The sequence below is a fragment of the Phaenicophaeus curvirostris genome, chromosome 6 (genome assembly GCF_032191515.1).
Source record: "Phaenicophaeus curvirostris isolate KB17595 chromosome 6, BPBGC_Pcur_1.0, whole genome shotgun sequence".
Classification (NCBI taxonomy): domain Eukaryota; kingdom Metazoa; phylum Chordata; class Aves; order Cuculiformes; family Cuculidae; genus Phaenicophaeus; species Phaenicophaeus curvirostris.
In genome coordinates, this window is record NC_091397.1 from 54,982,564 (window position 1) to 54,998,419 (window position 15,856).

At 36.0% G+C, this 15,856-nt stretch overlaps 2 protein-coding genes across 2 annotated transcripts in view; one reads left to right on the forward strand and one right to left on the reverse strand.

Moving 5' to 3' along the window:
• The window catches only part of SKAP2 (src kinase associated phosphoprotein 2), a 117,690-nt gene that overhangs the window by 95,613 nt on the left and 6,221 nt on the right, over positions 1–15,856 (forward strand). Inside the window, exons 10-11 of the mRNA XM_069860249.1 lie at positions 3,945–4,013; positions 10,540–10,652. Coding sequence (XP_069716350.1) covers positions 3,945–4,013; positions 10,540–10,652 — 182 coding nt within the window. The remainder of the gene's footprint in view (positions 1–3,944; positions 4,014–10,539; positions 10,653–15,856) is intronic.
• The window catches only part of NFE2L3 (NFE2 like bZIP transcription factor 3), a 280,625-nt gene continuing 269,304 nt past the window's right edge, over positions 4,536–15,856 (reverse strand). The window contains exon 6 of the mRNA XM_069860266.1: positions 4,536–4,548. The gene's annotated coding sequence lies outside the window, so the exon portion shown is untranslated. The remainder of the gene's footprint in view (positions 4,549–15,856) is intronic.

The window sequence follows — 15,856 nt, forward strand, 5'->3', positions numbered from 1 at the left end:
ATTAAGATATATTAACGTGCATTGCAAGCATGTGATTGCTTGTATCATTATGAAATAAATGAAAAATCAGTTTACTGCAGTAGTTTTGATCTGAAGTGATCAAAACATCCTCCAGTATTTTTTCTAACAATATGTGATTGTAATAACAACTTCACATGTTGTAGAGTTCCATGCTGCAGCTGAGAGGCATGTAAATACAGGCTGCTTATTTGCAAGAAGCTTCCAGATTTGCAATATGATTGCTATGGAAACCACACAATGAAAACCATGTAACCATCTGTGTGATTTGGTAGATTTTGCCGCATAGCTAAGCTGTTTTTGTTTACTGGTATTAAAATGTTGAATAGAATATATTAACCCACAAATTGGGATTATCCAAGGTATAAACTAGTGTTGTGCAATGACAGTGTCTGTGTCAGAGATTAGAAGATAGTAGAATAGCAATTAATAATTACATTATATTGCAAACTAATATAAAAAGATTGTTAAATAATGTGTTAATAGAGGAAACTACTAAGTTGATGCATATTTATCATGGAGATACCACATTCCATTTAAGGAATACACTGTTCAAGCCAAACTCTTAGCCATTTTACACTCAAGTACTCTGTTTCCCCCCTTCCTTTAAGAAAAAGAAATTGGAAGAAAAAAATCAATGGATTAATGTAAAAGCTCAGCTAGTGTATAGAGTTCATTGTTTACTTTTTAAATTGTGTGAATGGTGGAATAATCTATGGGTGATTGTTTTTCTGTTTTTTTCTGCAAATTAAATAAGTAAATTATTTTAACAGCTTTCATGGACTAACCGAAAAAAAAACCCAACAAAACAAACCCTTAACAAATATAGTAAGTTCCTTGTTGCATTGTTACCACAAGAATTTTATAGGCTGCTTGCCATTAGAGTATCAGCAGAGTATGGAACATAACCCATATCTCAAGGATTCTTTGTATCGACAGCTCTGGAAGATTTCATTGTTTTGACTAGCGTTGATTAGTCTCATTTTGACATAGAAGATTATTTTTTCAGTAGTATTGATGGTATGAAGAAGAGATGCAGAGAAAACACTGTACCGGATATTTTGAAGGTCTGCCTGACTCCATTTATGCAGTATCCTAATAATACAGAAGGACTTCTACTGTTTTTTTTTATTTTAAATTTTCATCCTTAGGCCCTATACCCTGTTGCAATGCAGTTTTTAGTATGCATTGCATTTGACTACAACTGTAATTCCTGGGGTGATTGTGGTTGCTGTGTTTAAAGGATATCTCCTGCACATAATTGTTGCTTCAGGACATAATACCAGAAAACACTAGTATGAACCATAGGTTCTTTTTTTGCCACCCTAACCCAAGGCTATTACGTTGGCTTCCCTGTGGACATGAGTACATTACCAAGTAGTGTGGACTATGTGCAACGGATCCATAAAGGACAAGTTTGTGCCAAGGACCTGATGTTCACACTGTGCGTTCTTCTGAGAAGTTTTGCCATGGAGTCACTTTATCATAGAATCATAGAATAACCAGGTTGGAAGAGACCCACCGGATCATCGAGTCCAACCGTTCCTAGTTCCATGTATGAAATGGCCATTAGCAGCTGGACTGTGTTCAGTGTGCTTCTGGAGTGCCTCTTGCAGTCCAGTTGCACCTGTAAGTTTGTCCTCTTTGTGACAATTCTGTAGCGTAAAGCAAGTGTGGTAAGTAGGGATGGCTGACATCCAAACTGGTATGCTCATATGGACAGCTTTTGTTTGAATTTGGGACCATTTCTGTCTGAACCTTGGTTCACACATTTTCTCATATTCAGAAATAGATCTGGTGAGCTCCTGTTTCCAAGAAATACATTTTTTCAGGAAGGGGAATGTGTATGTTCTAAATTTTTCCATGAAACTACATGAAAAACTGCACCTTATGAAAATATCTCTTCAAACCTTCTCTGCAGTTTAAGCTACTCTGGTGACCAAGACAGTGATAGGGTTAAAATCCACAGCACATTCAACACATCAGTTAATGAACATCCAAACATTCATAGAGTAGTTTGGGTTGGAAGGGACCTTAAAGATCATAGCACGTAATATCAACATTTATTTAATCAATGTATAACATTCTGTGTGTTGGATATTCTGGGAAAAGGGAGCATCCTAGAAAATGTGTCTGACAATGGGATATTACTACCTGTGAGTGGTGTAAGGGTGATAGGGAAGCTGCAGAATGACAGTGCCTCCTAGTGCTCCGGACAGCACACAGGGATCTATTTTTGCTATTTACGCTGCAATCGTGAATGCTTAGAAATAAACAAATGAGTGTACTTGGAAATGTGTAACAAATGTTATGCCAGGTGGGGTAATACTTTTGAAGGCAGTAAATAGTTTAGAATATTTTGTGTTGTGCTGCAGCTTTGGGTTTTCCTCCTTATATTGTGGTGGATTTTTTTATTTTTTCACCCCCTTTTCTTGGCTTAAATAATAGTTTATGTTAATCTCAACCAGAGTTTTAGCTAGCCAAGAATCAGTAAGCAAAAACTCTTGCTGGCTTATCAGGGCAGAATTTCAAAGCTCTTTTTAGAGTGAATATTATGATGTAATTGTAATATTTGTAGGACTGCATATATAGGTTAGCAACGATTATGCATACTCATTTGAGCAGGTCTACTCTTGTGCTTTAAACATCTACTGTAATGTTTGCAGGAACAGTCTTGTGGATAGATTAAATTTTTGCAAGGCTAAACATCCTTTGAATTCTTGATATGAAATTAACTCTTTGTCAAAGAAGATTGGTAATTGCATAAAAGTTGCACAATAAGGAGTATTTTAAAGTTCTGTGTCTGTTGTCTGTCATTAATAAAATACCAGAATTAGTTGCTGAAATGTGTACCTTAAAAAGAAGCATGAATATCTATATAAGATGTGATAAGCAGCACAGCCAAATAGTTTAAATGTATTAGAAATCCAGTTCTTGTTTGAGAAGTGGGTTTATCAGTTACAGTATTTCCTCAGTCAGTACAGAAGCTTTTGTCAGTTTTGATAAACTGTAAAGGCCAAGATAAATCTGTTTTTACTTCCTTGTGAACCTAAAGAGAGAATACGCCTAAAAAATCCCTTATAGTTTGTTCCCTTTTTTGCCTCATCAACAGAATTATTGGCTGTGAAATGTGAGGAGCAGATCTTATGTCCCTATGCTGAGTGGAATGTGGGTTTACTTAAGTGAGGGTGTAGGCATGAGAGAGTTCCTTGTCTGTGCCGGACGAGGAGCACATCTTTTGAAATTGCCTGTGGGGCTTTCAGACTGTTCCAAGCCTGCTAGCCAGAAAACATGCTTCAGAGCTGATCACTGCCAGGCTTTCTGTTTTCTTGTCTCCTAAATTTGCACTACGTTTATTAAATAGAGTCTGGCTTGCTTAAAACCATAGTCAGGCACAGTAGGAAGCACTGAATGCATGGCATCTGCAGGGGCTGTGTTCCTGTCATGCAAGTGTCCAATTAGCGTGTCTGTCTGACAGTGTGGAAGGTAAGATGTGCTCTGCCTTCTCTGCATACTTCTCTTAAAAACTTCCAAATTCTTGCATGGGCTGGCGATACTTTTTCAATCGTCTTTCCTTTTCTTTATCCTGGCAAGAGATGTGTGCAGCAGAACAGGGCTCTCATTCTAATTGTCTTGGAATGACTGAAAAACAACAGAACTGCAACTCTATATTACCACGTTCAGAGGAGAGTGAAAAGGGAAACAGATGTTCACAACTGAGATTTTGAAAGAAAGCTCTTGTAGTGTTTGGATGGGTGAGGGAAACCAGAGAAATAACAATGTTCCAGCTTCTGTAGAAATGCAAAATAGTAAACAGGGCTTACCATCTGAAAATGTAGAGTGTGGCTTTCAGACTGATGTGGGCTGTAGTTCCTGTTAGCTGAGGTGTCTCTTCAGAGTTTCATTTACAGTTATGTGTTTTGCAGAAGAACGTGTCCCTTCAAAGGCTGAAGTGCCGAGAAAACTGAGTGAGGAGAAAGTTACCACTGTTTCAGGTAATTAAAATATTTCCTCTTTATTTTGTGTGTACACTTTCTTTTTACCTTTATTTTCTTGTCTCTTCCCTTCTGATGTTTTAAAATAATGTTTTTATGGCTCTGTAAAGCTGTCTTTTTCACCTGGGTATTTGATGGCAGCAAAACTGCTTAGCACCACTTAGGATGCATGAAAACCACTTGAGAGGGATTTATAAAGTAAGCCAATTTATACAAGGTATTCCTTCCTGAATTACTTTGTAATGACTCAATTAGCTTTCATTTCTGCACAAAGGAGATTTAGTTGCATAAATTAGCTTATCATCATTGAGGAAGTGTCACTGCTAAAGGACAGTTTATAGATACAACATGCAGTTGCTGTCAAACCTATAAGAATGTAATATAGACATCTGTGTATACTTTGTGCTTGAGCAGAACAGACTTCTGCCATTCAGAGACTAACAGGGGACAACAAGTTGCCCAAGGGACTGGCAATGTAGACGTCTCTGAAAAGGTCAACTTGACACAGGCTCTGACAATCGACCCAAAGCTCTGTCTTCTTTGATAAAAATCAGATAAACTTAAGACCACTAATTGATCTGCAGCCTGTTTAAATGTTGGCCATGCATATCTTCATTGCATATGATTACCACAGAAAGCAAATGAATTGGGTAAGAAATGCCAGAGTCCGGTGACAGCAACATAAAAATTGGAAAAGGACACAAATGCCCAGAAAGGCTGTGAAGGATATTCTCTCAGCTTTAGCTTGGCAAACTGCCCTTGTGCTAATTATCTCTGGGACTGGAAAAATAACTGCAAACACCATGTAGAGTCACACGGCCAGACAACTTTTCTTGGCAGAAAGATATTTCTAGTTGTGCTTAAAAACAAAATATATATATATATATGCTTCAAGGGCACAGACCTTCAGAGAAACTCTTGGTGATTTGACACAGCAAGTAGAGAAAACTTGCTTCTTATCAGACCTTACACCTTTTTGAGATCTGCTGCATTGTAACTGTGACCTGCACTGACATGTGATCTGGCTCTCCTTCCCCTGTAATACACATAATTCTTTCAGGGCTGTCACGGAAAGGGTGGGCAAGAAGAGTTCCTTTAGGAAGTAGCTCTGCAGGACTCTTCCTGTTGCAACATGTGGAAAGGAAACAGAGGTCTGATTTCCTGACCCATACAGGAAAGCAGGAACAGGTTGCTGTGAGGAGTTTTGGGTTGCTTTTTTTCTTGGAAAGGAAACAAGAACCAAGTCGTCAGATGCTGTTAGCGTTGTGCTCTGCTAAAAACATGTGTAAAACAACATGACTCATTACAGGCTTAATATTTAGCGCTCATTTAGACATTACTGTAATTATGAGTGTGTTGTTGTAATGGAGCGTGGGGTCAATCCAATTATAAAGTTGCCGACAGCATTTTTTTTTTTTTAACTAATGTATCTTCTTGAAGTTCTAAATGGTCTTACTTTTAAGAAACCAAAACATTAGCACCTTCATTTCTGAAAAATTTCAGCTGCTATAAGAACAGCTTGATCAGTCTTACTAATGTTGGTGTAATGTCCTTGAAAATACCATAACAGTTCTCCCCAGATATCAGATTCATTTCAAGCAATACATTTCTGATCTGATCTTACTTAGTTAACTATTTAAGACTGGAAAGTCGTTTGACTTTTAGGGATGAGTTGACATGAGTAGTTCTAATAGTCATCACATCATAAATGTCTAACCTCACTCAAGAATATTTCATGCTTTTTCCACACAAACAGTGCATACATTTTAAAATTTAGTTTATTGTATAGCTTTACTAAACCTGAAATTCACAGAAAATATTCTGCAAATTGTCTCTGAGCTCGGCCTGATAAGTGCAAAAAACCCTTTCATTTTTCCTACTCTTTTCTTTGCCTAACTCACCTCTGCTTCAATTAATTTATAGACTTGAGTTCTTTTTATTCCTTTAGTCTCAATGCTGCCTGTTGCTGCTGGGTAGCTTTACATTAATTGCCAGTGACTTGATTATTTAGAAATGCCAAAGCACTGAAGAGTTTCAGGCATATAATATGGTTTGTTGGGTCTTTTTTGCTTCCACTATCTATCCATTATCATTTCCACAATCGCTGTTTCAATAAGTGTTATGTTATGTGCTGTTGCAGTGTAAATACCTTAATTTTAGAGTAACTAGAGAACAATAGGAAAAGGGAGGTGAGAAAGATTGTACTGAACAAATTAGGTTACGTTAGAGGTTGAGTCCAAATAAATATACTACAATTATTTTGCCCTTATTTAATAATTTTTCTGGCATGTGGGCAGAAGGGCAAGTAAATAAGTAACAGGCATTCTTTGCAGTTTTGGATATCTGCACGAAGAAATAACTGTGTTTGTGAACAGGGTATTAAGACTCAACACTGAGAGTCTGTATCACTTATGTAAGACAGAGTCATTCTAGTAGCATTAATTTTGAACTTTACTTGTCTCTCCATTTTTACGCTTTCAGTCTGCTAAATACTGAGCACATAATCACCAAGAGGAGATACAATAATTATTGAGAAGTTAATCTTTTTCAGATATGAAGTAGCACAAACTAGTAATCTTCAAATCTGATGCTATAAACTTTTGAAGAATCTGATCAAGAGTCAAGGAGTATGAATCAGAATGGCAAACTATTTAATATACTGTGCAGTAGATCACAGTGGTGAAAGGAGAACATACAGCCAGGTTCATTCATTATGCAAGCTATATATAAGCACATAATATGACTACTAGCTATAAGTTACTACCCTAGTAGGGTTTGCAAACCTAGGCACCATCAGTATCAAAATGGAAGACCGATGGAAATGAGGCACAACTGTACATACTCTAATGTTTTAAGTAGTGCATTTCCATACTTGGGCTGTAATTCCTGTTTTTCTTTCAATCAGTTCAGCGTTCTGTCAGGTTTGTGCTCAGAAATGGCAGGTGCCAAAATTGTCGCAAGGGAGAGGACAGGAATGGAACAGCTTGCAGTTAGATTGGCTTAGGCTGCAGTGGGGCCACACACTTAAATCCCTCTGAAATAGCAACTCTTAATCTATTTTTCCATATTTTTTTTTCCTGTCTATTGAGGCTATGAGACTATTCCCATAGTTGGTTTTTTTTTTTTCCCTTGAGGAATCCATAGACATTGTTAAGTTTTAAACAATCTAAAATATTTGAAGTGCATGCTTGAGTGATATACTTGTCAGATTTTTTTTTTGTGGTTGCCTATGCTGTTCACCTTTCTCTCTTCAAGCATGTGTTGTCAGGTACCAGTATTTTTCAGTGAAATAAGCAGTTTGAGCCTACCGTCCGGAAGGCTGGCAGCCGTTGCTGTTTGATCTCTCAAATAAACTGTGAAGTGTTTTCATCCATATCCTGGACAAAAGTATCTGTTGTTTCTATTGCTGCTACCGTAAAAACAGGGATGGCAGAAGAAAAACCATGAGGAATTCTTTACAGAAGCGTTTTGGAAGCTGTTGGATAGTTGTTCATCCAGATAGCAGTCCTGGAAGGAAAGAAATATTTCCTGGAGAAACAAGCTATCCAAACCCCCCTCCTCAGCCAATTTTTGTGATTCTTGATATTAAAAGCAGTGAGTAGGTAAAAATAAACTGCTTTCTATCCCATGCTACACCTTTTTCTCTTGTGCATGTTTGTGGCCTAAATGACCATGCCTTTGTGCAATCGTAGTATTTTAAAGGCACAGAATGTTTCACAACATATAAGATCAGAGTTTAAACGTGACAGAGTAATTCCAGCAAATCAATATTTTTTTGAATTTGAACTCTGATGGGCACTTAAGTTCTTGATAGTTAAACCCACCAGTTGTTTTCAGGTATTGCATGTGTTTAAGAAGCTCCACATAATTTCATTACTGTACAGGTACCAAACTCCTTGCTTTGTTTTCTTCAGTTCTTCAGAGGCAGTCAAATGAAATCTAGCAGGTTCCTCTCCAACTGAAAGAGGGGCTGATGTAAGAAAGAATGAGCTTGTGTTTTGCAGACATTTTTGCAGCTTTTGTATATTCTACCCCTGTGTTTGTGAAGCACTGTGAATCACTTTCTGAAGTGTTTTGCCTTTTAAATGTATAGATTCTGCAGTTAAATTTACAATTGGCTTTTATGCATGTGTAGTTGCACTTAGAGAATTTGGAAAAACTTAGGTTGGTGGGTATGAGAAGGGATTTTGAATTTGAAATTAACAGTTATTGGAAGACTAGTATAATTGTTCACGAATTTACAGTAGCACCTTCTCTCCCTATTTTTAATTTGTGTACTGCTAGCATACCAGTGTATGTTTTTCTGAGCCTTCTGATTTAAAGAACTCTGTCTTATGTTGCTCTTACAAATGAGGGCACGGAGTCATGGTTAGTCTTTGGGCAACTGTTGTAATAAGCTTATTTTGAAATGCGTCTTTTGCAGTGTTGTCATCTTATCAATTCAGTTGCTTTCCCACATTAAGGCTGAATTAAATGTTCATGATGAACATCTAGGGAGATGTCTCATCTGAGATGTCTTCTGTTGCTGATGTACCTCATGTAGTTCCCATTATTGTTAACAGGAGTTGCTTTCAGGCACATAAAGGTATGAACAGAGTCATACCTCGTTGTGAGGTATTTCAGTGCAATTCTCTAGAAGTAAAAGTCATGATTAATGTGTTTTAAACCAAATCAATGAGAGAACTGCTGAAAGATTTGAAAGGTGGGTTATACAGAAATAGCTCTTTTAGGTTTTTTTTCTCACATGGGCTTACGTAATCTTTTATGAGACAGAACTTGGTACTGTGATCAGTGTAATATCAAAAGACTGAGGAGAGCTTCTGATTTAATATTTATCACAAATTAATTTGGCAGTAATCGATATTACTGTTTATAATTGTCTAATGCTAAATTAGTGAATAACGAGGTGAGAGAGAGGACCACAATTTGGAGGTGTAACATTTCAGACTGATTCCACCTTCTTCATAAATTTTTTCTGTCTATGCATTTTACAATAATAAAATCTCTTATTTCTGAATTGTTGGGAGTTTTTATATACGTATATATTGCTGCTTTTTGGTGTGATGACAGAATTTGCACAGTGGTAGTCAGAACGCCCCCTAGTTTTGCAGTGACTAATCACCAATTTATGGAAAATTAAATGGTAACTAGGTTGCACAGCAGCTTTAAATTCAAGGCTGTGCATATTTAGCCGTATGACAATATTGGCATCACAACCAGATAGCACAGAACACAGACTGAAGTGGATAAACAGAAAACAAGATCTTCTTGCTCATAATGTATTACAATTAAAATATAAATATTTGTCAAAATAGGGAAAACCACAAGTTGAATACTGCTATTTTTTTTCACACAGTCTCTTGCTTGATAATATTTTAGCAAGATTTTTCTAGTAATAAACCGAACCAATCATGATTAAATTGTAAACTATAAATAATGGTGTAGAGTGCTAACGACATGCAAATGTAACTGGTATATGTTGGAATAACCAGCAGGCCTGCTGTTCAAGGATCATATAACACAACTAAGATGACAGCCTTGATCCAGCCAGTTCAGTGTTATTTATGTTATCAGAATTAGAAGATGGTTTTCCAATGATGTAAATTATTAGTACATATACATTCTGTCTGGTTAGTGTATACATAATGTAACTGGTCATCTCTGTGGTATTGCTTACATTCTTTTTGCATTGACTCATCACACTCCTTTCTCATGGAATTAAAAACAGGAAATAGTTTGCAGTGTAACAGAAGCACCCAGTGTATTTAACCGTATGTAACCGCTGTGTTTCAATAGATGTACTCTGTATTGTAAGTGTATGACAAAGCATTTATTACTGTGTTATTGCCGTATTACAGAGCAAAGAGTGCTAAATAATCAATCAGTTAATGGTCTGTATGGCAGCTTGAACACAGTACATCCATTGTGCTTATGCTGTTAGAAGGATGAGTTTATGACTGTAGTGTAGTTGCATGTTTAGCCAGAGTTAATGTCTTAAACTGGAGCTGACACAAATATTTTTAAAATGCAGCTTCAGCAACAGCTTCCAAGTTCTTTAGTATGTCAGAAGGAATAATCAAGGATTATCTCAAAGCTTCTCAGTGAAGTTATTTAGTTTTGTTGGAACAGGAGAGGGAGGGGGAAAGTATCACAAAATACTTACTTTGGCATCCCTTCACATATTATTATAAATTATATTCTAGCAATTTTATCAGTTTCAAGTTGAGATACAAATATAGTTTGCTTAGAAATATATTAGTAGAGGAAAACTATCTGCTTTAAGTTGCAGCTGGAAAATGCTTTGAAAACCTGTGGCTACATGTCTTTAAGTGATACAGCTTGCCAGTGAAGGGCTTGCACATTAAACTTGCTTTCCACTTGCTTTTGTGGTATGAACGAGCTGTTTCTAGAAAGAGGAGTAATAATTGCATACTAATAAATTGCTTTATAGTGTCTGGAGATGTAAAGAGTAACTTTGGTCCCTTAATCTTTATCCTTTTGTAATTAGATACTGTTTCCTTTGCAGAGGACAAAAATACCGATTACGCTAATTTCTATCAAGGTTTGTGGGACTGCACAGGAGATGTACCTGATGAGTTGACATTTAAACGTGGCGACGTTATCTACATTCTCAGCAAGGTACAGCATACTACTGGGTCTACATAGTTGTATAAATAAAGCCATGGCAGAAGGGCACATTCCCACAGTTCTGTGGACGCACATTGGCACTCCCTTTCAGATTCTTTGTTTGCAATCAGATATTCACTGCAATTAATTAGTTTGTCAAATGGACTATAATCACGTTTGAAACCTAGACATGTAACAGGAATCAGCTCAAAAGCATGTTGATTTACTTGTAAAATCTTGGCTACCATTTAGTAATTTAGGAAACAATATGCTTTCTGCTTTTAAAAGTTAACCTTTTAGAATTGTAAATTATCTTGTAAGTTTTGCATTTTTGTTTCTTTTTTTATATTCTTGACTGTACTGATTCTGACTTATTGGTCATCTTGCTACCGAAGATGCCTTGGGTTTTTGAAGTATGTTTTCATCTTTATATGTATATGGTAATTGTTCTGGCAGCTCAGATTCCAAATTTGTTTGTTCTGACAGATTTGGACAATTTTTAATTTACTGATTTCTGTTTACAAAGCAAACGAGAAATATAATTCCTCACATCTAAACTGATGATAATCAATATAAGCAGAAAATTTAATTCTACTTTAATGTTGACTTATTTTCTTATTTTTCCTCCTCAAGAGAAACAAAATTTCTCTCAAAATAAATATCTCGTGGTCCGTTGAAGTCTAATTCTGAACAATTCTTTGAAGGAAACGTCTCCATTCCCCATATATTAGAAAAAAGTTGAGTTTTTCAAGCTCTCATTGAAAAAAGGCACCTTTTAAGTATGTATGTAGAATATATATCTTGGATGTAATTGCCATTCAGTATAGTTAGTACCAAAGTTACGGTCTGTTATTGAAATATACAAGTAGGTACGTGAAAGCTAAGTGCATCTGTTTGTCTTAGTTTAAAACTCTTATAAAAAAAAAACTTAAAACTCTTGCTTAAAATCTTTTGTGAGAATAAATGTAACAGCTTCTATTTAAATAAATTTAAGGTTCACGAATAGAAAGATAATCCTACGTAAAAATATAGAAGATGTATTACGAATGGTAATATGACCACGTATGTCTTTTAAGGTATTTCATTATTACTTAAACTAATAACTGAATTGCATGACTAAAGGCCAGGTAACACACTTGGGTCAGGCAGACTTTCTAGCAGTTATACAGCACTGAAGAATGGTACTAATTTAAAATAACTGCCTCTTCATCCTCTCTCTCCCTGCAAAAAGCCCATGAACAAATGAATTCTGGTGTATGAGTTTGGCCTTTTTGTGGATTGTGTTGTTCTGGTATGGTATGTAGAGTAAAAAAGTCTTAATCTTGCAGGTAAAAAAATAATTTGCTACTCCTTCCCCCAAAGGGTACGAAATTTAATTTTGAAAACGGAGTAGAATAGACAAACGGTAGCTTAAGCTGTCCTCTGTATATCAGCTGTCTTGTGGTCATGCTGTGATTAATCCATAATCGGTCCTTGAAAGAGGCTTGCTACTGCTCCAGATATATAGAGCCTCTGTCTTTGGGAATGATTTCTGCTCCAAAATACAGCCCAGAAAATTCAGCCCTGTTTCACTTAAAGATTGTTACAGCTTTTTCAGAAAAATGAGTGTTGGCTGCTACTGTCAGCTCTGAATTTAGGGTCCTTTAGGAGGGGAAAGTGCCAGAGAATTATCCTTTTAACCCTCTGCTTGATTCAGTTTCAAGGTCTGATAATTTCTGAGCTCTTTGTCTGGCAAGTGAAAATATCACCAAAGAAGTGAACCTACCCATGCTGAAGCGGATCAAGACTTTTCTTCAAAAAATATTTCCTACTCTACTACGTTTATACTAGGATTTTGTGGCAAGTGGCAGGAATCCTTGGCAATTTTTTAATTTTTTCACACCATCTAGTGGTTGAAAATGAGAGATGCAGGTACTGGCAGGAGGCAATGTGTATGGATCCAAAATGGTGTCATAAATCCAGCTTCAGCTTGAACCTAGCCATGGCTTTATTGCCTCTCTATCATATGTCAATCAGGTATGAACATTACTCTTGAAAATCACATTTTGCTGATAAGGAAGTAAGTGCGAGTGTAGCAGTGTTATAGTAGGAAGGGTGAAGCATTAACAGAATATCGAGTCCATTTGTGCAACGTGTAATAGTTCTTTGTTTTACAATGAAATATAAATGGTAGAGCTTCCTCTGACGAACGTGGTAAGATAGATATTTGACTCTCCCCACAATAGTTATGCCAAAGCAACATATTTTTACCTGCTTTTCACGTACCTTTATAGAAATCAGGGGAAAAGTGACTATTTTGCTCAAGAAATGAGATCATTAGTACAACAGAAATAATTATGAACCAGTTTAGCAAATGTAGGCATTGATATAATTCAAATAAAGCAAGAGAAGCAAAATAATATATAAGTTTCTAGGTGAATGCCTTTTAGAAGAATGAGCAATGTTTCAGTTTGGCAACTTTTACTTCTTAAAATAGCTAAGCATTATGCAAAGGCAAGTCCCCTATAATTGGCTTTAAACTGTGTGTCAAAATTCGGTATCAGTGCCATGAGCGTGATTTGCATGCTTATACTCTGGTAATATTATACAAATACCTATGCCCAACTAGTGTAATTACTGCAGAAAAACATGTTTTCCTTGTTTTAAAGGTACATACACTGAAAATTTTTAGCTGTTACCTAAATATTTGTCTGTTGTGGCTTTTCTGTGGCAGAAGTCCTATAGGCTCTTACAAAAAAAAAAAGAAGACCAAACTTTTTTCTAGGTGTTTTGTACCTTTGAGAGTTTCCTTCAAAAGTTGAGCTTTTAACATGAGCAGAATTAACAGAACTGTCACAATAGTACTTGTTAACTTTTTTTATTTAAAAAAATTGTTAACTTGTCAGATTAATTGTTCAATGTATCCGTACGGATAAACTCATGCCATTATAATTTTAATTTATAATATTCCTGAATAGTCAAGTGGCTTTTATAACTTGCACCGTGAATCATGTCCACTTTCAGAAAACTATATATCTCTCTCCTGTTATGTGCTAGAAAACATTTTATAGCTTTACTGATAGAAGGACTCGTTAATATGATTTCTTAGTTAATATTGACTTCTTAGTTAATATTGACTATTAGAAATGCAATACTTGGGCGTCCTGTGTTCTAAAAGGATGATTGCTCTTAACTCCTGTTCATTTATGGGCTTGCCTTTGCTTTCAAGCCCATATGATAAATGGGGAAACAAACTGTGACATAACAATCCTTTTTATAGCTCTTACTCCTGAAATCGATTTCCAGAAACAAAGACAACTGTGAGTGGATGTAGCCTTATATATTTTTTAAATTTAAAAAAAAATTTTTTTTAAGTTTGACATGCACAATTTATGCAAGTGCAGCACTTGCAGTATTTTTTTGTTTGCTTTAGGTATATGTTTTGTGTTGGGAAATTCCATAGTTTCATCAGCCAACTGCAAGTAGTAATAGAAATTTACTTAGATGTTAGAAGGCACTGGCTAAGTAAAATTACTGTAATTTCTTGACTTTGAAGCTTAATTTAGTTCCCATTTCATTTATTTATTGGCTTTATGCAAATATAATACTTGAAAACCAGAAATTATATCTCAAAGTGGAATTCTCCTTTGCTGATAATATTTCAGTACATGCTATTGCAATATAATACTGCTCGCTTTTATACTTACGAATCATGGAAACCCGACCTATGACTTAACTGTTTGCTCTAGAACATGAAAGTAGCGGGTTAAGTTGTCATCTAGATTAGTCTTTATTCAGTGGTTGTATATTTCCAGTGTAACAGATATTTTTCTTTCAATGCAAGAAATGTCTGTTAAAATACTCGTATCTTCATCTGTATTTTTTGTGAAAAGTGAAAAGACAAAGAAATCTCCGCAGCTCAGGTTACTGCCAGTGAAATAAAGTACAACTTAACAGTGCAGCTGTTTCATACCCAGTGTGAGCATTTTGTACGTTACATGTATAATCTTCATAAAAAGTATTTATTAGTATTTTTCAAAAAAGTTGTGAAAGGCATATTAAAATCCTGAGTGCTTTTTAGGCTATTTTCTGACTGATCATAGTGAAATCTGTGTTTAACAGTAATTTCTCTTTCCATGACTATACTGCTGTCTACCTTACAAATAGGGAATATGAATAGGAGCAGATTTGCTGAGTAAAAACACAGTGCTGAGGCCCTGATGTTTACACCATGCATTTTCAAGGTGGTTTGATGTCCGAAGAGGTCAAGTCTGGTTTTGTGGAATTCAAAACACATTAGTGCTTGGAGGACGTTCAAGTACATCTTCCATTTTAGTTTCATCTGAAAAGAAATCTTGTGTGTGTGCTCTTGAGACTGATGGCTCTGCAAAGTGAGCCAAGGTGGGGAAAGTGGGAGCACTGGGAGGTTCACTGCTGTGAGGTGCTTCTGATCAAATACAATGATAAGTTGAATACTTCTTTCTTCTGGCTTGTTTAGGTATATTCCTTATGGAAAAAAAAAAAGGATAAATGGCTATAAATATATGAGACATATATGAGAAATATACATGGAAGGTTAGTTAAGATAGGCTCATGGAAGGTTAGTTAAGATAGGCTCATGGAAGGTTAGTTAAGATAGGCTCATGGAAGGTTAGTTAAGATAGGCTCATGGAAGGTTAGTTAAGATAGGCTCATGGAAAGTGACTAGCTCTCTTGGTTTGCATACTGATAATATGTAAGCATTTACCTACCTGATGAGAGAAAAAAAAAATGGCATTGTGTCATCAAATGGAAAATAAAATAGCTCTTTCCTCATTTCAGGGTGTTTTCAGGGGCCAGGTTTGGTTCAGAATTCGGTCTCCTTACCCTGATTTATATTGAAAGTCTTTCATTAGTTTCTATTTTATCTCATGTCGTTGTAGGAAATAAAACCTAATAACACAACCATACAATAAAGCTGGCACTTACATTCTTAAAGATGGCCATTTTATTGCTGTCTTAAAACAACTCTACTACCTGTGAAGAAGTCTCATTCAGTTATATGAAACATTTGTCATTTTCTGCTTTTTAGAGAAAATGCTGTTCTGTGCCAAAAATGCTCCCTGGTTGATAGCGTATCATTTTTTTTAGCTAGTCTGAATCTCCTGGATGAATTTGAGGTGCTTCAAAGTATTATTTTGCCAAAACTGCCCCCCCAGGATATTCCTTGAAAGAAATTATTCCCTACTTCCCACACA